Genomic DNA, 22761 nt, shown 5'->3' on the forward strand with positions numbered 1-22761 from the left:
GCAAGGGGTGTTTTCAAACCATTTTGAACTTAAATCACTAAAACATGCAGAACAAGTATGTTTGTTACCCAGAGCATGTTTGAAGCTCCCTGACACCATGGCGTTGTGTCCACACAGGACACACAAGGCGTGGTTATCAGGATGTTTTAACAGCAGGCGTAGACAGAACCGATGGTGACGCTGGTGTTGGGAGGTTATTGTCAGCTGAGGGAAATAAAAGAACATCTCATTTGTATACGTCTACAAGAACAGGAACAGTGTTAAACACTATTTGGTATTCATGTCATAGATTTTTGGTCTTTACAGATTTAATGTAGTATATTGCGTGATAGGAGGGTGTTTTCTTAAAGACTATAAAAAAAAGAAAGATTTTTGTACATAGGGAATAAGCAGACCTGGTTAAATATATTCCAAAGCTGAGGCAGATCCACATTTTCCATCAGCATCAATCTGTTGAAAGAGAAAAACAGACAGAAGACAATTTATATCTTACTTTTCAACAACTGTCATAAAAAGTAGCAATACCAAGGAACAATTGATTCACTGCCTAACTGAGCTGTATATGAGTTAGTCTATATCCACGACATTCCACTTCAGGATCGTTCCGTTGCTGTCGGAAATTCTGCCGGATTTCACTCTTTTCAGCCGGATGTCCGTTACCTTTGTTTGTGTTGGAATTTTGAACTCTAGTCGATTTCTGAAGACTATGGTTAACTGCTCCTCAGATCTCTGCAGGGTAAATCCAGACAGCTAGCTAGACTATCTGTCCAATCTAAGTTTTCTGTTTCTCACAACTAAAACAACTTTTGAACGTACACGTTCCACCAAAACAAGTTCTATCCAGAGGCAATTTTGCAGCTGCGCCCTGGCTTTTCCCGGTGCTTAGCGCCCCCCATGACAATTGTGACTGGTTTGAAGAAATGCCAATAAACCACAGCACAATTTTCTCCCATCCCAGAATGCGGTGTGAATTAGCCAGACCCTCCTCCGCAACAATGTGGAGGAAGGTCTGGCAAAACGAGACTCTGCATAAGTCAACCTAATGTAATTGTAGGCCTTGTAGTAGTTGTGGTCAAGGATGGTGGCGGACAGGCCGAAGAACTCCATCTCCTTCCTCTTGGGCTTGTTGTCGTAGAAGGAGAAGAACTCCATGGCAGACTCTACTAGGAGCTCGGCCTCCTCATAGCGCCGCACCTCACATAGTGTCAGCACACAGCTCACCAGCAGCTGCCACCAGTCTTCTTTTGACAGAACGTTTGTTTTACCTGGGCACAGGGATGAGATTATGCCATAGCATCAGTATGCATTTTAATTAAGCCTGCACGATATGAGGAAAATATGCAATAACATTGTTTAATTTCATTCTGCATTTCTTTGCTTTCAGTATTCTGCTAAAATACAACAAATTGCTTGTTGAATTTAAAACAAATAAAAGGAAATCATTTATCTTCTCTGCTTCTCTTCATAGTTGTCAGACTCATCTACAACCCTCATAGAACTGGCTCAGGTCTACCTTGCACCAGCTCTTAATTATGGTGTTAGTTTTAGACTGCCGGGGGACTTCCTTCCTTTGACACACTGAGTTCCTCTCTCTTTCCATCAATGTCCCAGAAATGTTTGTTACTAACCTAGCTCTGGGGAGCTTATTCCTCGGAGCCCTTATCCTTTCTGTTGTTTTTTCTTTTTCCTTGGATTAGGGTGGCACCTAAATTGTGGTTCTAGCTGTCGCTATGGTCCTGCTCCGTTCTATGCCCAGTTACACCCTGCTATGCTCTGCAGTGCCCTGCTACACCCTGTGATGCCCTGCAGTGCCCAGCTACACCATAAACTACTACAAGTACTATTTCTATTCATAGTTGCAATAACTTTATTGTGACAATTATTGCCACTGTTCTTCGCACCCCCAAGCGGCATCGTCAGACTCCGCCTACCAAGAGCCTGGGTCTGACCTACTCTATCTGTTAAGTGTCTGGAGATAACTCTTGTTAGGACTTTATACTATAAAAAAAATTGACTTGAATTGTTGCCAGTTTCATTACATATAACAAAGTAGTGTCCATTACATTCCAAATATCTTCCTATGGGCGATCTACCTAGTAGTCTGTAGTCTGCTACTTCTAGCATTGTTTATTTGTTGAGCATGGCAGTCAGCAATTATTAATCACGTGAGCAGATGAAAACATTGTGCGCATGTTCAACACGCTTTCAATAAGAAGCTGTGGGGCAAAAACATGTTGGCCCCATAGCCAATAAAACATAATAGAACGACCTACGTCAAGATGTTTATGAAACTTAGTTTATGTAGTATGGGCATTGCTAGCCAGCTACTAGCTAGCACAACTGTCAGTTATGTTTGTTTGTTAGCTACTACTCATAGCCATCCAAATACAGCAAAGCAATTTGAATCAACGTAGGTGTAATTGGCAAAGGACAAAAAAAAGCAACAAATATGCCACCCAAACCCCCACACCCACACCCACACCCATACCAGTGTTGTCCAGATAGGCAGCTTCATGGTCAGCAATCTCTGGCAGCATGTCCTTGGTCTTCCCCAGTCTCAGATGATTCTCACCTGACACGGTTACAGAACGCACACACACCTTAGCTCGCTGCATGGCCACCTAGGACACCGGATAAAACAGAATTGACCTCTCAAGTGTTTTAATAAAGACCCAACGTACAGTATATGATCTCATTAAATCCAGTGCCAGTATTTAGTAGCATTGTATTTAGTAGCAAGTTTCAAATTTTTTTTATAAAAAAAATGGACTGTCTGTACACATTAAAAAAAATCTTCCTGGATAAATCATTCTCAGTGAATGTGGGTGTGTTACCTTAAGTAGCATGGAGATCATGGTGATCATAGCATCCAAGTAGTCATGTGTTTGTCCCTGAGTCTTTAGCAGTGTAGAACGATGCAGCAAAAGCTTTAATTCCTAAAACCAAAGTATACAGAGGGATATTAGTACATACATACAAACAAATTATCCAGGCCCTCTTTTACAATCCATACACTCAGGTTTTAATTGTTCAAAACATGACCGTAGGGGTATGCATGATAAAAATAAAAACAGAATCTAGAAACTCTAGAAAATCTAGTCATGGTGTTGAATAATGGCAAAACATTTTTTTTCCGAACATGATGTCACAATAAAGTTGACCTTAGACCTTTTGGGTACAAAATGTCATAATTAGCATATGCATTCTTGACTGGTTTTCATGATGTGGTTTTATGGACAAAAATGTGTTTAGTGAGGTCACAGGGACCTTGACCTACGACCACCAAAATCGAATCAGTTCATCCTTGAGTCATAGTGGGCGTTTGTGCCAAATTTAATAAGGTGTTTATAGAAAAAGACATATTTTAATAATCCCACAAGGGGAAATTAAATGCTTTCCAGGATATCACGTTTAGAAGGATGGGACAGACATGAGGTCACAGTGAGCTTGACCTTTAACCAGCACAATCACTCTATTATTGAGTCCAAGTGGACCTTTGAGTCTAATTTTAAGAAATTCAGAAATATCATGTTCAAAAAAATTTCAGGCAAAAAATAAATATATATATATATATATTAGATTTGCAAAAATAAAATGTGGGCTTACTATTTTTAATTACTAACTTAATGCTAACAATACGAAGAATAATGGTAACCCCAAATTGAGTTTACCATTAGTCTTATTATTTTAGCATGGCCAAGTTTTCATCTTTTTATATATTTTTTTCTTGCCAAAAATGGGCATCCATAAGTATGTCTATGTATGATTGAGTGAAAAAAGGTTGTGAATGTGGTCTTGTAAATCATTTTTTCAGTCCTAAAATATCAGTATTCCAGGAATTCGATGACCAGTGGAAATAATGTAAAACTGATGAAATGCAGTATCTAAGGCCTCTTAAGAACAAGACACCTGAAGATGCTTGACTCTTATTAACCCATTCAAAAACAAACACGCTCTTGCCTTTTGTGCAGCTGATGAGTCCTGTGCCAGTGTGTCGCTGTCGTACATGGACTCCAGGGCCTTAAGGGCACACTCCGGCCGGCCCAGCTGCTGCTGCAGGGTGGCCAAGGAGAGCCGAGCCTCCAGGTGCTGCGGAGCCATCTCCACCACCTTAGTGTAGCTCTCTGCTGCTGCCTCCATGTGGCCCAGCGCCTTTAGACACTCTGCATGGTAGAAGAGGTGAAGGTGTGTACACAACAGTGTTTTCATTTCCTCTAATCAAATTGAGGAGTCACTATAAATCCTGTCTTGCACCTTGGCAGCAAAATTTCACCCAGTGGAGAACCTTTTTGATGCCTTTTTGATTCTGGAAATACACTTCTCCTTTACCGAAAGGGTTTAGTAGAGGTAGACGTGTATATCTTCAGAAACAGCATCCGTCCTTTTTTCTGTTTTTCTTTATAGTTGTCTGATTCATCTACCAACCCTTGTAAGATTGGCTCAGGTTTACCTGGAACCAGCTTTTAAGTTATGCTGTTATAGGACTAGGCTGCCAGGGGACTTCCTTTGACACACTGAGCTCCTCTCTCCTCTCTCTTTACATCTGTGTCCATTCATGTCCCAGAAATGCTGGTTACTAACCTAGCTCTGAAGAGCTTATTCCCTGGAGTCCTTATGTTTTCTCACCTCAAAGTTTTCCTTGGATTGGGGTGGCACCTAAATCATGGTACACCCTACCACGCACTGCTATGCCCCGAACTGCTACAACTATTATTATTTTATTTTAGTCATACTTCTATTATCTTTTTTGTAACTATAATTGCCACTGTTCATCATATAAACTTCTATAATTATTATTAACCGTACTTCTCTATATCTGTGTCCTAAGATGGCTGCCCACCAAGAGCCTAGTTCTGTACAAGTTTTCTGCCTAAAAGGAAATTTTTCCTTACCACTCAATGTTTCTGCCTAAAACAAAGTTTTTTTTTCTTGCCACTGTTTTTTCTTGTGTCTTTGTAAATTATCTGTAAAGTGTCCAGTTCTCTAGAAACAATCTCTGCATTTTTGGAATCCCAGAGGGGAAGGAGGGGGACAACGCGCGTGGATTTCTGGAGATTTTATTTTTTAAGATTATTTTTGGGGGCTTTTCCCTTTATTTGGCTAGATTCAATTAAATTCCATTTTATCTATAATATCAAATCATAACATGAGTTATCTTGAAACACTTTACAGATGGAGTAGGTCTAGACCACACGCTAATATACTAAGACCTAACAATTCTAATAATTCCCCCAAGAGCAAGCATTAGTGCAACAGTGGCGAGGAAAAACTCCCTTTTACGAAGAAACCTCGGCCAGACCCAGGCTCTTGGTAGGCGGTGTCTGACGGTGCTAGTTGGGGGTGTGATGAACAGTGGCAATAAAAGTCACAATAATTATAATGGAACAATGACTATAAATAGTAGTCGTAGTAGTTCATGGCAGAGCACAGCAGGACGCGGCAGGTCACCACGTTCACACTGCAAGTCTTAAAGCTTAATACAGATTTTTGCTCAGATCTGATTTTTTGTTTGGCTGTTTACATTACCTTTTGAAATGTGACCTATATCAGATTCCAGTGTAAACCGTTTCACTACAGAGGTCTGTGTGACCGGACAACTGATTTGCACGTAAGGACCGCTACGGAGTGCAGCGAGGGTTATTGATGTAAAACTTATCAAATCCACTTTGGCTGTTCACACTGCGGCTGCATTAAAAAATAAATAAATAAATCAGACCTGGGTCTTATTTAGGACCACCTATGGAATTGGCCAGAATCTGATTTGAAAAAATCTGATCTGGGCTAGATTTGAGTGTTCACACTACTTCTAAAGAAGTCGGACCCCCCCAAAAATTCAGATTGTGGCCACTTATGGCTGCAGTCTGAACATAGCCTTTGATAGTGACAGTGGATAGACAGGAAAGGTGGGAGAGAGATGGGGGGTGACACGCAGCAAAGTGCCACAGGCCGGACTCGTACCTGGGCAGCTGCAAAGGACTGAGCATATGTTGGACGCACGCTCTTACTAGGTGAGCTGGAGGTTGCCCCAGAATTTCAGAAGAATTTTATCAAGTCTGAACTCTCGCTCTCAGACATTGACCTAAAAATACAACGTTGCCATTGATCACTCGGACCAAGACCCCATCACAAGCTCCCCTTTCATCTATGATCGCAATCTTCCTCGCCTACAGAGGTACTAAAATCAAGGGACTCTGGTTCCAGACACTGGCATCCGCAAAACTCTGAGTCTTCTATGAAGAAGGACCCACAATATACAACAATGCTAAGGAGGCGACGGAGGGCCTGCTGAGGACGGCTTTGACCGATGAAGAAACGTCACCGCCAACACACGGTCAGACACAGCCGCGACACCCCATAAGAATCTGGGGGTGAACTCCTGGGAGATTAGCGGCCCCGAAAGAAGTCGCACCTGTGCTACAGATGTTAATCCAGTCTGAGAGAAGCTCGTAGCTCTTTTGTTTGTGAATTTGGACTGCTGTCAGTAGCAAGAAAAATTAAAACAATCGGTGCTGGCTACACCAAGTTATCACCCAACAGGCTTAAACAGGCCAAGTTTTAAATGTATTTTTAGCCTCTTTACATGTTCAAAATGAATATACAGAATATAGTACACGGACATAGCAGAGCTTTCAAACTGTGGCTTTTTTGTCGACATAACTCACTGGAAATCCAAAATACTTCCACACTTTCACACACTTCAGTGAAAAAGGAGGGGCTCAATTTCTGTCAATTGGCCTCCAGTATCTGCAGTTGCCATGCTGTCTTTTAACTGTCTTTAGCTAAATTACAGCCGGTTGACTGCTTGCAGCACTTCAACACGTTTTTTCCGCTTGACAAGCCGACCGGACATGACATGGGGGCGTGGCCGTATGGACGATTACATTTTTTGATATTCAAGATTGTGACTTAATTTCACTCAATTTTGATTTTAAATCAAAATTGTGAGACTAGAGTTTTGACTTCCCACAATCAAATTTGCGTGATCGAGCGATTATTTTTTTTAAAGCGTCATTTCATAGAACGCTCCGGGTTTTTTGTATAGCGCATCTACCACTACTACCGTATGATCATGAGCCAGTCAGTTGTTCCCTGCACCGTGCAGCTTAGTTTCTAGATGTAGACCGTCACAGAGGACAGAGTAATGGAAGGAAAACTCAACAGAGCAGTCGGTTATACGTCGGTCTTTAGGTTTACCAGTTTACCAGTAAACGCAACCTTTTGTACCGTCTGTTATTTTTCAGACAACAGCGGTGAGCAGTGCTAGTCGATGCTATTAGCGTCTGTTAGCTGTTAGCTCCTCTAGGACACACCGGTGCTAATGTCCTTGCATCCGCTGCAATGCTGTTTATATGGACATGATTTAATTTTCCGTTACATGACCCATTTCGTCTGTAAAGCCGTGCCTGTGTTGAATCTCTCCGCGCCCGGCCACACTGCGCCGGTCCACACTTCTGACATTTGTCTACAGTTTTAATTTTTTATTAACACAGCTGTATATTGTTAAGTATGAGGGGCAAACCAGTGTTTCTGTGGTAACTCTGCTATCGCGGCCGCCACGGCGAAGAACACAGAAGAAGTTATTGAACGCAACTAACTTCAGTTGGTAGAGTAGTAGCGTGTGAGACGGAGCTGCGGTCCTGGGCCAGAGATGTGACCCATTGCGAGAATATCATAGTTCATAAAAATGCAGCGCAGTGAAGATACAGACGCCATGTGTATCCGCCATTCGAGCCGTGCTGGACCCGTTCATAATGATCAGCCGTCTCTCTGTGAGTACCGTCCATCACACTCCCTCTCGCAGTTATAAACAGCCTATGTGACAATACAATTTGTTTTGGTTAAAATCAACAAATAATCGTGAGAATAATCGCGATCAAAATTTTGATCAAAATAATCGTGATTATCATTTTGGCCATAATCGTGCAGCCCTACGTGAGACCCTTACTTGACACATTTGTTCACATAGACAAAACAATCGCTGCAGCACGTGCTGCCGGCAACACAACAACGTGCTGGATAGGCCACGAGCCAGGGCGTTCTTGTGTTTGGAGTAAATGGCAATCAATTTTAGGCAGGTGATCAGTTTTTGGCATGACACAGGTAGCCGGTGAACCACAATCAATGAGCCTTGTAGCAACGTCCCCCTGCTGTACTGAGCATGTGTTGGTGCTGTATTGCATATGTGTGGGGGTACACAGAGATACCCTGATTTATAGATAGATTTAAATAAATTAAACTTTCGATATCTGTTGGTCGCACCTGCATGTCGGAGCCAGACAACAGCTAGGTTGTACTTCTCGGATATGACGAGGGCAGATAGCAGAGTCAGAGCAGACATGTACTCGCCCTTCTCCAAGTAGGCTTCACCTACATCCAGGTACAAGTCACCAATCTCCTCTGGACTCTGCTCCATCAGCGATGACACTAGTCCCTGTGAGGGGGTGGGTACAAAGCAGTGGAGACAGAGGTTTTTAGCCATTGTTAGTTTCCAAAAAATTAAAACTGATTATCATTCTATATTGTTTAGCTTAAGTTACATTGCATCAATGATGTATCTGTTTAACTAGGAAAATCATGCAAGTTCTGTTTACCTCCAAGGGAATGTAGACATGCAGGTGTATGAGGCAGACAATTAGCTTGGCCTTCAGGTCCACTGGGACACTGTCTGGTACCTGTACATCCTTAATTCCACCTGCAGACACACACATACAGACATCCTTAATCAGCATTACTATGCACAAAAAACAACAACAATACACTTGTTCAGACTTGGCATTAACATGCATCTTGGATGATCAGTTCACAAGTGGACAGTTCTGTACAGTACAGGTGAGGATGCATTGAGATCCGATCGCTGAGACCACATTTGTTTACTCCTTAAATCAAATAAAGTAAACATTTTAGATAATTTTACTATTCATGTGGACGTCGACAACGAGAAGCTTAGTATTGTATTACTTATACATTTATCTGACTATTAGATCTAATTGTGTGTGTTCAAAACCCACTCACTGTTTTAACCACACACTAGACCTAGAATAATACTGTACCTGAATTTAAAGAATTTATTCCAACTGCAATTACTTCAATGGCCTTAATATAACAAAGGACTTCTATGTTAACTTTAGTCCCTTCCAAATCATCTTGTAGACATTTCTGAAGGCCTTTGGTTTGGTTTATTCATGGACATGTAAAAGCAAACAGTTTTTTCCAATTTGGTGGAAGACAACAGGACATAACACATGCAAACACAAAAAGCCCTTCTAAATAAAGCAATAAATTACCTAGTTCCCTGTCTAGAGTCTATTTTCCTCTAATTATTTATTTTATTCAACAAGTAAGCCCTAACTTTATGTTTAAAATCCCTTATATTTTCTGCCATGTTAATTTTAAGTAGAAAACTATTCCATTAAATAATACTGTATAAAAAAAGGATTTTCTTGCTTCACTATCTACACATGGCACCTTACATGAACGGACACTGGCCCTAGTCTCATGGGCATGTTGATTGTGCACCATCAGAATCTGATATCCCAAACACTTTGGGGCTACACCATTAATTATATTGTACAGAAGATTGAGTTTAAGTTGTTCAACCCTAACATTTACAGGAAGGAAGTCAACCTTCTGAAACTCATTTATTCCAACATGATACCTGGAAGGTTTAGATAGTAGGAAGCGGATCATATTGTTTTGCATAACCTGCATCTTATTTTTAATTTTCATCGTCAGGCCACTGTACCATGCTGAGCATGCATAGTCCAATGGCACTGTGCTGATACAATACGTTTTTTTGTTTATTTTGGAGTCAAACTTTGCAAACTTTCACAGTCTATGGGAAAATCCAAAGATCTATACCAAATAGTCCAAGCTGTTCTAAAGCATCCTAATTACCCTGATTCATTGGGAACAGCTGTCTTAATCAACTCAACAGGTAAAAAACAGAAGCTCTCTGCTGTTGGTTTGTTGACAGTCACGGCTAAGACAACGGAGCTCACTGAGGACCTGCAGCTGCGCATTTTGGCTGCTCACGAGTCAAGAAAGGGCTATAAGACCATATCTAAATGTTTTGACATTTCTATGGCAACAGTGCAAAGACGTTCCACACTATGAAAAATCTCAGAGGACATGGTCGGAAGCCAAAAGTGACACTTGTGCTGGCCAGGAGGATAGTGAGAGAGGTAAAAAAAAAAAAAGAATCCAAGGATCACCACCAAGGCCATCCTGAGGAATCTGGGCTCTGCTGGTAGCAACATGAATTGTTTGTCAACAATGATGAAGCCTTCATTTGGCGTAAAAAAGGAGAAGCCTTCAACCCTAACCGTATGTACACACCGCTACCAACTTGAGCTGCAAAAAAGCACTGGCCTCCCCGCCAAGGATGCTTGTCAAAAAGTACAGGGAAGCTTTTCGACGCGTTGGCCGCTCTGAGGTGGCGGCGTTCTCTGTTTGACCGGGAGAAGCACACGCAGCCACGGCCAATACACTGACACTAAAAACCTTTTATAAATTCCATATATAATGACAGAAGCAATTAGGTCGCTCGTTAGCCTCTGAACCGTATTGGCGTGCAGGCAGAGCGAGCAGCCGCCAGACTCACCTAGTGACCCGTGCAGGACTTCACTGTGAGTGGATTTGAGCGGCAGGGAATGTTAACTGGTCCCTATGTGCAAACAACGTTATATTATAAACGATAGGTAACCCAGCAACGGCGATTATGAGCTTGTCCTCAAAATGAATGTTTTGGTAGGAACGAAAGTTTACATTGTATGTTTCTCCGGGATCAGCCAGTCTATATTCCAATTGGCGGCTGACGTTAGCCGCTGCTTGCTGCTGAACCGCGTCATACCTTATTACCATAAAGTTGAACAATTTCAACTTTCTGATTGACGCTCAACATGCTCACAACACCCAAACAGTGCCGACAGATTGGCCGCTCCTTGCGGCTTCCATTGAAAATAAATGACTTCCGGTAACTTGAGATACTCAAGTCGGTGGCGGTGTGAATGTCCGGCAAGAACACCATCCCCACTGTCAAACATGGTGGTGGGAACCTAATGTTTTGGGGCTGTTTTTCAGCCGGAGGACCAGAGAACCTAATCACAGTAAATGGCACCATGAAAAAGAAGCAATACATAAAAAATTCTCAACATCATCAGGCAGTCTGCAAAGAAACTTGGCCTCGGGGACCAGTGGACATTTCAGCACGACAACGACCCAAAACACACATCAAAAGTGGTGAAGAAATGGTTAGCAGACAAAAACATTAACTTTTTGCAGTGGCCCAGCCAGAGCCCTGACTTAAATCCCATTGAGAAACTGTGGAGGTAGCTACAGAGAAGGGTGATGGCAAGGAAACCCTCCAACCTGAAAGAGTTGGAGCTCATTGCTATAGATGAATGGGCAAAATTACCAGTGGAGACATGCAAAAAGCTGGTCCGCAATTATAGCAAGCGTTTGATTGTTGTAATAGCCAATAAAAGCTTTTCTATTGATTAATGAGATGGGTAAGAAAAGGTTTAGACATGCCACTTTTTGTTCAAATATAAATCACACACACACACACACACACACACACACACACACACACACACACACACACACACACACACACACTTTAATAGCTGAACACCACTAACCCTGTATGGATGTGATATGCAACCGGCCCGTCAGACACCGCCTACCAAGAGCCTGGGTCTGACCGAGGTTTCTGCCTAAAAGGAAGTTTTTCCTCGCCACTGTCGCACTGTTGCTTGCTCTGGAGGAAACTATTAGAACTGTTGGGTCCTTGTAAATTCTGGAGTGTGGTCTATCTGTAAAGTGTCTTGAGATAACTCTTGTTATGAATTGATACTATAAATAAAATTGAATTGAATTGAATTGAATTGATATGGAGAAAAGGTAACCGTAAGGTCAAAGACACAGGAAGCATTTGCATACTGAATTACGTTTTTCCAAAGAGATACTCACTGTTCTCTTCCGCAGCAATTTCCTCTGGAGTCTTTGACTTGCCCTCTTCATTTTTCTTCTCTTGTTCTGCAGTAGTCTTCTCTGCCACTTTCTCTGCTTGTCTTGGTACTGCAAACTCTGAGTTGGATTCATCTGTGACCAAAACTATACCTGCAAACTGGACCAACACCTAGGAAAAAACACAAAAAGTATATGAGGGTTCAATTCAATTATAGCAATTCACGCTTGCTATAATTGCATCCCTACTCATCAGTAGGGATGCACCGATCCAATACAGATATCAAGCCAGTACTGACTCAAACAGACACCGGTAGACCACATAGAGCTAAAAACAAAAATGTCAGCTAGTTGGAGAATTCATCTGTTCTGAAGATTATCCAGCAGGACAGGTTTTGAGTTGCCGCAACAATATCTATGAATTTATGTTACATTCTGTCTCATAAAGTTAGGAAAGTAATATTGAAGTCAAGCCTAATGTTCCTTACACATAAAGGAATGGGCCCCAGGTATTGATATAGGGACTGAAAAAGTTGGATTGGTGCATCCCTAATGATCAGGGACGTTGGGTGCACAAACTGGAGTCGTTCGTAATTCCGGTGCCTGGGTCCTGGTGTACCAGCGCCATTCAACCAGTGATTCTATAATTGTACCTTGTACAATTTCATGTGACAAATACATTTTATTGATTAATTTAAGTATTATGTATTATTATTTATTAAACAACCCACGATTAGAATGTATTACTAGAAGAATCCACTCTTATCCTCCACTCTTCTCTGCTTCTCTTCATAGTTGTAAGATTTATCTACCAACCCTCATAGAACTGGCTCAGGTTTGCCTTGCACCAGCTCTTAATTATGCTGTTATAGTTTTAGACTGCCAGGGGACTTCCTTTGACACACTGAGCCACTCTCTCCTCTCTCTTTCCCTTTGTGTGCATCAAAGACCCAGACATGCAATACTAACTTAGCTTTAGGGAGCTTATTCCCCCCAGCCCTTATGTTTTTCCACTCAGATGTTTTCTTTGGATAAGGGTGGCACCTAAATGGTGCAGCTGTTGCCGTGGACCTGGTCCACACCCTGCTATGCCCTGCTACGTCCAGCTCCGCCCTTCTACACCCTCTACACCCTATAGCCCCCTGCTACACCATGAACTACTACCACTAATATTTCTAGTCAAAGTTCCATTATCTTTATTTGTGACTATAAATACCCCAACCGGCACAGTCAGGCACCACCTACCAAGATCCTGGGTCTGTCCAGGGTTTCTCCCTAAATAGGAAGTTTTTCCTCACCCCTGTCACACTGAATGCTTGCTCTTGGGGGAAGTACTGGAATTGTTGGGTGTTTGTAAATTATAGTAGTATAGAGTGTATAATAGTGTGGTCTAGACCTACTCTATCTGTAAAGTGTTTTGAGATACCTCTTGTTATGAATTGATCCTATAAATAAAATTGAATTGAATTAAATACTACAATGAATGTCACCATGGCCACAAGCTTTCCTTTTAGACCTAGGTTTCATTTTTTTCCTCCAGTGTCAAATGGCACTTTGACTGCCTTCCCAAAAAGGTGGGCTTTGATATTGAGAATCTGCTCTTGGCACCTGATTAGACTATTAGGGCGAATTTGACCAACTCCTAAAAACAGGCATTGGAGTTTTTAGCCAGGAATGAGTCCATTATCATAAAAGCAGCTGTAAAAGAAAGCAGTGGTGGTAATGGGTAAGGAGAAATATGTTTAAGAAGCCTTATGGCAATTGGATTACCCTGAATATTGTCACAAACGTTCCTTTTAATCCATTAAGCAACACACAGGATACATTGAGAGGAATGTTATCTACAGCTAAGGTTTTGGATTACCAAACAAAAGCATGCTTTTTTTTATGGTGTGAACATCCCAGGATACCCACTTTTTACATGCTCCCCAAGGTTCACAAGAATCTTAAATCTCCTCCAGGAAGGACTATTATATCATCAAATGGATCCCTTACAGAGCCCGTCTGTCAATTTGTAGACTTTCATATTGTATACAACAACTGCATTCATACATCCAGGACACCACTCATGTTCAGGGTTTTTGCTGCATAGAGAACATTTTGTCACCCCCAAAAGAAGTTTTAGCCAACGCCAAAGGAATATCACAACTGCGAAAACGTTCTTTTTTTGTGCAGCCTCTCAGCAGTGTTTTATTATTTTTAAACACTAACAGAAATTTAAAACTGTGAATTGAGCATTTTAAAATTTGACATCAGCAGGATACCGATGGAGTGCCTTCTTCATGTAGAGAATGAGTCCTTACCCCAAGTGAAGGAGTTAAAATACCTTGGGGTCTTGTTCGTGAGTGAGTGGACAATGGAGCAGGAGATTGGTTGGAAAATCGGCGCAGCGGGGGCAGAATTACTTTCCATTTATCACACCTTTGTGACGAAAAAAGAGCTGAGCCAGAAGGCAAAGCTCTCGATCTACCAGTCAGTTTTCGTTCATACCTTCACCTATGGTCATGAAGGCTGGGTCGTGACTGAAAGAACGAGATCCAGGGTACAAGCGGCCAAAATGGGCTTCCTCAGGAGGGGGGCTGGCATCTCCCTTAGAAATAGGGTGAGAAACTCAGTCATCCATGAGGAGCTCGGAGTAGAGCTACTGCTCCTTCGCGTCGAATGGAGCCAGTTGAGGTGGTTCGGGCATCTGGAAAGGATGCCTCCTGGGCGCCTCCCCAGGTAGGTGTTCCAGGCACGTCCAGCTGGGAGGAGGCCTCGGGGAAGACCCAGGACTAGGTGGAGGGATTGTATCTCCAACCTGACCTGGGAACGCCTTGGGATCCCCCATTCAGAGATAGTTAATGTGGTTCGGGAAACGGAAGTTTGGGGTCCCCTGTCCTGTCCGGACACGCGGACGAAGATGGATGGATGAAAATTGACATCAATTTCCTAGATTTTACTATCTTTAAGGGTGAGGATGGCCATGACAGACAAAAACAGTTTGCGGTTTCTGACAGTTGCGCAAATGCGCGGCCGCAAGGAGCAGCCTCTGCCAGTAACCCCGATGTGCGCAGAGGTCCGAGGGCTCCTCCAATGCTGCTTGCAGCTTTGAGTTGTAATGGTAGAGGGGCGATGTTCCTGTAGGATATCCGCTTGTATTGTTGACTCCAGGGAAGTGAATATTTCAGTTGTATATCCAGCAGATCAGGAACCCCATTGAAATACACTCAGGACAGGTATTAATTTCCAAGGAAATTGGCACAGTTGAGCGGCTGTAACTTGCTGCTGACAATATGCTCAGCTCAGACTCAAGGTCTTGAAGTCCCATCCCCGTTGTTGCACAGAGGGCTGTTTGCTTGTTAATTCAAATTTTATTAATACTGAATGCGTCATGCAAACTTGAATTGACACGTCCTTGGGTCCCCAGCAATCCAACCACCAAGTGTAAAGTTGATCGAATGAAGGGTTTCATGAGATACGCAAGATCACAAAAACTCACAAACTCTTAAAATATAGTTGTAGGAAATTCTGGCCTTTAACTTAAAGTAAAGCAATCATTACTGTATAATAACTATATACAGTATTATTTGGATGTTAATCTAACTAAACTAAATCATATTTGTATGTAAAACATGCCTTATTTGTTTGTTGTTTGGATGAATTTTTTATTCCAACATGTTGGAGTCTGGAGAGTGACTGGATTAGTATCTTACCTTCTATTATTGGTAATTGGTAATTGGTAATATTGGTATTTATATTATTTTATTACAAGTACTTACTTTTCAATATTTATGGTCTCAGGTTAATATAATTTAAATTATGCTACCGACTCTTGCTTCTTTGCTCTAATTACACATTCAACTTAACTTAATTTTTAACGTCACTTACACCGCAATATTGTTTCTCTTATCATGGCAACCGCACTTTAAAATTCCTTTTGTTTGACGGCATTTTACTTACTCAGTCTACCATATTTTCATTGTCTATTTCTTGCCTGTATTTCTTGCCTTGTATTTCTTGCCTTGTATTTCTTTCGTGCTTACTTGTTTGTGTGTTATTGTTTTGTTTTTCTGTTTTTTGCTGTTGCTGCTATGCTGCTACTTGTAACGACAGAATTTCCCCGTCGTGGGATAAATAAAGTATAATCTAATCTAATCTAATCTATCTGTTGTCTCCTTAACTTCCCCTTGTCTCTATGATTCAGTAATAACAATGTGTAGTTTCAAATTTATTAAATTAATACAAAACAAAACGCCTCGCAAATCTTCCGGCTCCATCCCTCTCCCGCTAATTTCAATGCTCTATCCGTCCCTATCACGTTACCAAGATTGAGATTGACTCCCGCGAGAATCACGTGACTCGTAGCAGTCCCGAAAAATTGTCACCCTCTAATGTGCATTAGGGCTGAACGATTTTGCAAAATAATCTAATTGCAATTGCAATTTAATATGCTATTATTTTTTAAGCTCATTGTCTTCTGTATTATTCAACAAAGACAAGCAATAAATCATTGTATAGTATAAACAAAATACTGATTAGACAGATTAACCCTGGGGGCCCTGAGGCCATTTTTACAGTTTAATTTCCGTCTGGATTTATTTTATATGAAAGCTTGTAAAACATCAACCCTGTTGTCTACAGTTAAGATATGAACATCATTTTTTTTAGGACAAACTGGGTTATTAGAATATTTGGGTTGCATTGAGGTCACTTGCATGTTAAAAATGGTTGTAGGGCCTTTAAGATAAATAAATAAATAAATGAATCTTCCAGATATGTATTGATATCACAGATATATAAGTAAAACCTAAGCCCTTTTCCATTCTAAAACACTTCTCATATGTCTTGGGAGTCACACTGTGAATAAATAATCATTATAACCTATACAGTTGACAAAATACATGCATTTTTTCCAAAAAAGTCAAGACGTTTTGCTCTTATGACATTTACTTATGCCAATAATAACATAATAATGTCATATTTATTGATATTACACCCACAGCAATGTTATACAAGCAAATATGTGTCTAAATAGTGCATCATTTGGCCTTTAATAGAGTATATAGGCATTTTTGTCCCCTCTGGCCTTCCATACAAGAGGGGTGCCTTTATCTCCCATATATGGGCATGCACTTCCTGAAAAATAGACAGGACAGACACATCAGAGATTAGACGAACGATTCAGCGGCTAAATTGAGCCAAAACGCGATGAATTATGGATATAAAGTGGACCAATCTTGGATATAACAGTATGGATTTAAAGCCCAAAGAGGCTGAAGTTCCAGGCTGGATAGAAAATCCCCTGTAGAGGCTAGAAAGACAGGGAAAAGACCGCCGTAAAGATGAAATTGTCAGGATTCAAACGAAACCGAAAGTGAGTAAATCACTTGTATGGTTCAAAAGTTATTAAACTATGAATCAGAGGTACTTTTTTACTCGTGGGCGAGTGTCTCGGTCTCAGAGGGTTAAACAAAGTGTTCTTTCCTGGAGGCCATGGGATGATGAAATTAGGTGATGCATGAATTTATGTGAATCACATCTTTTATTTAACTACTTCAATCATCCTAGTATAATGAGCATTGACCAAGCCTGGTGTAAAAATTCATATGAAAGTCAGAAAATAAATTACACAAACTAAAGTACAGATTACAAAAATATATTTTTAGATATATATATATATGGCTTTACCACACTTACCACAGTATTTATCTAAATTATTATTTACTGTAATAAACATGAAAAAATGTGGATTGCACTTTTTAAACACTGTCTTTGAACTTTACTAGACAGTTAAATCAGTAGAAATACACCACACACACACACACACACACACACACACACACACACACACACACACACACACACACACACACACACCACACACACACACACCACACACACACACACACACACACACACACCACACACACACACACACACACACACACACACACACACACACAGGGATTAACTGTATTAATAAAACCGTTGAAACACCATTGTCACGCTGCTCTAAAAGCTTCCTGAATGTCATTTATCAGAGTCTGGTTGTTACCCCTCTCTTAGCGGCAGTCTCATACACTCCACATCTTTTTAACGGAGCTAGGTAACCGCTGATCAGAGCTGATCAGAGCAAATCAAAGCTAATCGTTGCTAACCGAGCCTTCAGTTCTTCGTGCCTGTATCCATTAACTGCATGTATGGGCTCGAGCCCAAATAAAACCCTTAATTTTACTAAAATGGATGTAAAAGTTTTTAACTACAACTCAGAGTTGTTTGAATGACAGAAATTTGTTCAAGTTACGTCGTAGTGTTAGCGGCGTGCAAAATTGTGTCACGTGACCAAATCATAGCCTTTGCCATTAGGAAATCGCGTTTTAACATATTGCAATATCATTGCAAATTTTGCTCAGCCCTAGTGTGCATTTATCAAAAGAAAATACACCTTAATTGTCTGTGTCATTAAATGATACACGCAAGATTTTGCTAACTGCACAAAAACACACAGAAGTTACCTGCAGGGCCTTATTGTACTGCCGATTGGCGATATAGAGCTCTGCTGCCATGTTGATGAAGTCATCGCTGACAAGGCTGGGGTGTCGCGCCAGAGCTTCATCTATTACACCCAGAGCTGAGGGCAAGTCATTACTTTCATAGTAACTCCTAAACAGGACAAACACACAAACACACGCTTCAACAACATATAGTCATGACATTAATGAAATAATGTGTTAGGCCAGACTGTGGATGAATGTGTGGATCTGGTTTAGCTGTCTCTGTGTGTTGGTGTGTGTACTTTACTTGGCCATGTCTTTAGAGAGCTGCATGAAGTGCTCGCCATCCTCCAGCGGCAGCAATGATAGAATCTTGCGGTAGCCATCCATGCACTGTTTGTGCTCGCCCAGACGCATGTGAAGGCTGGAGCGCTCCCACACGTAGCGCACATTGGTGGGGTCATACTTAATGGCTGGATGACAGGGGGTAAGAGGGAATGAAGTATATTAATATCAGGGCACAGCTGATGGCCGAGTATCACCCATGTTCTGTGCATGAGTGCAAAGAAACAACTCCATGCCAGCAGGCGGCGGTAATCTATTCGTCATTCAAAAAGGGAAACCAGAAAAAAATGTTGCTACAGTGGTGCTCAAAAGTTTACATACACATGCTTAAGTTGACTAAAAAGAGGAATAAAAAAATCATGTTTTGGAAATTTATTTTAATACCTAAATTAAAAAATGAGGTAAAATCCAACCTTTAAGGACACCAATTTTCTTTGTGAATGAATAACGTATTGTAAATAAATAAATGTTCTTATTTAAAATACAGGGGTCATAAGTATACATACCCCTATGTTAAATTCCCATAGAGGCAGGCAGATTTTTATTATTAAAGGCCAGTTATTTCCTGGATTCAGGATATTATGCATCCTGATAAAGTTCCCTTGGCCTTTAGAATTAAAATAGCCCCACATCCTCACATACTCTTCACCATGCTTAGAGATAGGCATGGGATACTTTCTATAAATCATCTCTCAATGCAAATCAAACCAGGTATTAGTCTAACTGAAATAAAACCATGCCTATCTCTAAGCATGGTGAAGAGTATGTGATGATGTGGGGCTATTTTAATTCTAAAGGCCAAGGGAACTTTATCAGGATGCATAATATCCTGAATCCAGGAAATAACTGGCCTTTAATAATAAAAATCTGCCTGCCTCTATGGGAATTTAACATAGGGGTATGTATACTTATGACCCCTGTATTTTAAATAAGAACATTTATTTATTTACAATACGTTATTCATTCACAAAGAAAATTGGTGTCCTTAAAGGTTGGATTTTACCTCATTTTTTAATTTAGGTATTAAAATAAATTTCCAAAACATGATTTTTTTATTCCTCTTTTTAGTCAACTTAAGCATGTGTATGTAAACTTTTGAGCACCACTGTATGTCACCCACAACATGGTGGCTTGCGGCTGAGAGATAGAGTGGTTGCCCCTCAACCACAAGATTGGCAGTTCTATCCCAGTCTCCTCCGGCCGCATGTAAAAGTGTCCCTGAGGAAGACACTGAACCCCAAGTTACTCCCCAGATGCTGTATGTATAGCTGTCCACTGTTCCTAATACTTAGGATGGGTTAAACTGCAGTAATTCATTTTCACTACATTGTACGTTTCTTTTAACAAACAGCAAATACTCAAATCAGCAGCGGCAGAAGCAAACAGAGCCTAAAGTCCCTCTGCTTCACACCTTCACTGGCAAAACAGCGGCCACCGAGAGACAGCTAACCAGACTATCCATCTCTGAATCTCAGGCAGCCCACTCACTCTGACATCTCTTCATTAGTGCATGTATAGGACCTGAGCATGTGTGTGTATTTCAGGCCTGTGTGTAGTGTGTAACAACAACAGAGTGATAATTGTAATTTCCTAATAGGGGATCAATAAAGAGTATACATTATTATAATTTTAAATCTTTATATCAAATTTTACATTTTTAACATTAAAGACATGTCTTTTAAAAGACGTGCTATTGTTGAAATAAATATACCTCCACAAGTAGTTATGTACACATTTGTATGTTTGCCATATTATAGACATTATGTGCAAGAAGTTATTCCAATTGTTTGAACCTATGTGTTTTTTAGAAGAACTATTCAAACGTAATTTTAGACCACTTTTGACAGCACTTGTGTTTGTGTGTTGGATTGATCAGATGAGATGGAAAATGAGAGCCTTCTGTGTGTGCTCTCACAAAGGTTTGTTTGCTTTTCTTACTATCATTTTCAAGCTAAATAGCTACTCACATCGGACTGTCTGCCGACGGTCACCTTGGCTTGTCAAGGCTGGTTAAGGAAAAACTGAAGCTGTTTGTTAGCTTTGACAAAACGATCTCTCATGTTTTTCCACACTCTCCAGCAAAATGTTTCTTCTTTTCCCAGTGTGGTGCTTCTCTCTGACCACATATTTAAGGCTGTACAGACGAACCTGCTCTTTCCAGCCGGCCGTGTTGAATTGAAAGCACAGCATGTGCAGTTGTGCAGTAGTTACAAAAATGCATAGGTGTGCAACCACGCTGGGATGAGTTTGGGCCTTGATGATGTAATGGGAGAATTGACAATTATTTTAAATTGCCATATGTAACTTTTTTTTTTTTTTTTTTAAATAACAGGTTCAGAATTATCTTGATGGTACTCTGACTTGGTACTCTGATTTGTGCCTCTGTCATACCCACTACATGCCCAATTGGCTGTTTATGCAGTATGTAACTTTGGTGGACCTGTAAAATCTCCCGGGAAAAGTGCTGTAACGGTTAACGGTACAACCACTGAGTTTGGTGAAACTGGATAATATTGTATAATGAAAATGCATTTTGTATATATATATATATATATATATATATGATATGACCAGTCAGTCCACAAAATATATATATATATATACACTACCGTTCATATATACACCATCTCGCCGCTTGTCAAACTCTTCGAATGTTATCCTCCCTTCCAGGTAGTCAATTAGCTCAGCGCTGAAACCAGACATCTCTGGCTGTTACTGTGTCAGTATCTCTGGCTGACTGAAGGCACAAGTAACGTTTCTTCAAACAAAATGGGTCATGTCACCTAGAGCAGTGAAATAATATACCGTTGGGGTCACACTGAAATGTCCTTATTTTTGAAGGAAAAGCACTGTACTTTTCAATGAAGATAACTTTAAACTAGTCTTAACTTTGAAGAAATACACTCTATACATTGCTAATGTGGTAAATGACTATTCTAGCTGCAAATGTCTGGTTTTTGGTGCAATATCTACATAGGTGTATAGAGGCCCATTTCCAGCAACTATCACTCCAGTGTTCTAATGGTACAATGTGTTTGTTCATTGGCTCAGAAAGCTAATTGATGATTAGAAAACCCTTGTGCAATCATGTTCACACATCTGAAAACAGTTCAGGTCGTTACAGAAGCTACAAAACTGACCTTCCTTTGAGCAGATGGAGTTTCTGGAGCATCACATTTGTGGGGTCAATTAAACGCTCAAAATGGCCAGAAAAAGAGAACTTTCATCTGAAACTCGACAGTCTATTCTTGTCCTTAGAATTGAAGAATATTCCATGCGAGACATTGCTAAGAAATTGAAGATTTCCTACAACGGTGTGTACTACTCCCTTCAGAGGACAGCACAAACAGGCTCTAACCAGAGTAGAAAAAGAAGTGGGAGGCCGCGTTGCACAACTGAGCAAGAAGATAAGTACATTAGAGTCTCTAGTTTGAGAAACAGACGCCTTACGGGTCCCCAACTGGCATCTTCATTAAATCGTACCCGTAAAACACCAGTGTCAACATCTACAGTGAAGAGGCGGCTGCGGGATTCTGGGCTTCAGGGCAGAGTGGCAAAGAAAAAGCCCTATCTGAGACTGGCCAATAAAAGAAAAAGATTAAGATGGGCAAAAGAACACAGACATTGGACAGAGGAAGACTGGAAAAAAGTGTTGTGGACGGATGAATCCAAGTTTGAGGTGTTTGGATCACAAAGAAGAACGTTTGTGAGACGCAGAACAATGAAAAGATGCTGGAAGAATGCCTGATGCCATCTGTTAAGCATGGTGGAGGTAATATGATGGTCTGGGGTTGCTTTGGTGCTGGTAAGGTGGGAGATTTGTACAGGGTAAAAGGGATTCTGAATAAGGAAGGCTATCACTCCATTTTGCAACGCCATGCCATACCCAGTGGACAGCGCTTGATTGGAGCCAATTTCATCCTACAACAGGACAATGACCCTAAACACACCTCCAAATTGTGCAAGAACTATT

The 22761-nt window shown here is 40.9% G+C and overlaps 1 protein-coding gene across 1 annotated transcript in view; it reads right to left on the bottom strand.

Moving 5' to 3' along the window:
• The window catches only part of gtf3c3 (general transcription factor IIIC, polypeptide 3), a 29562-nt gene that overhangs the window by 1093 nt on the left and 5708 nt on the right, over window positions 1-22761 (bottom strand). Inside the window, exons 6-16 of the mRNA XM_032506495.1 lie at window positions 18751-18916; window positions 18465-18612; window positions 11971-12139; window positions 8592-8692; window positions 8260-8431; window positions 3961-4163; window positions 2835-2936; window positions 2489-2621; window positions 1040-1265; window positions 396-450; window positions 69-204 (exon numbers count right to left, since the gene is read on the bottom strand). Coding sequence (XP_032362386.1) covers window positions 69-204; window positions 396-450; window positions 1040-1265; window positions 2489-2621; window positions 2835-2936; window positions 3961-4163; window positions 8260-8431; window positions 8592-8692; window positions 11971-12139; window positions 18465-18612; window positions 18751-18916 — 1611 coding nt within the window. The remainder of the gene's footprint in view (window positions 1-68; window positions 205-395; window positions 451-1039; window positions 1266-2488; window positions 2622-2834; window positions 2937-3960; window positions 4164-8259; window positions 8432-8591; window positions 8693-11970; window positions 12140-18464; window positions 18613-18750; window positions 18917-22761) is intronic.

This window comes from Etheostoma spectabile, chromosome 24 (genome assembly GCF_008692095.1).
Source record: "Etheostoma spectabile isolate EspeVRDwgs_2016 chromosome 24, UIUC_Espe_1.0, whole genome shotgun sequence".
NCBI classification, from domain to species: domain Eukaryota; kingdom Metazoa; phylum Chordata; class Actinopteri; order Perciformes; family Percidae; genus Etheostoma; species Etheostoma spectabile.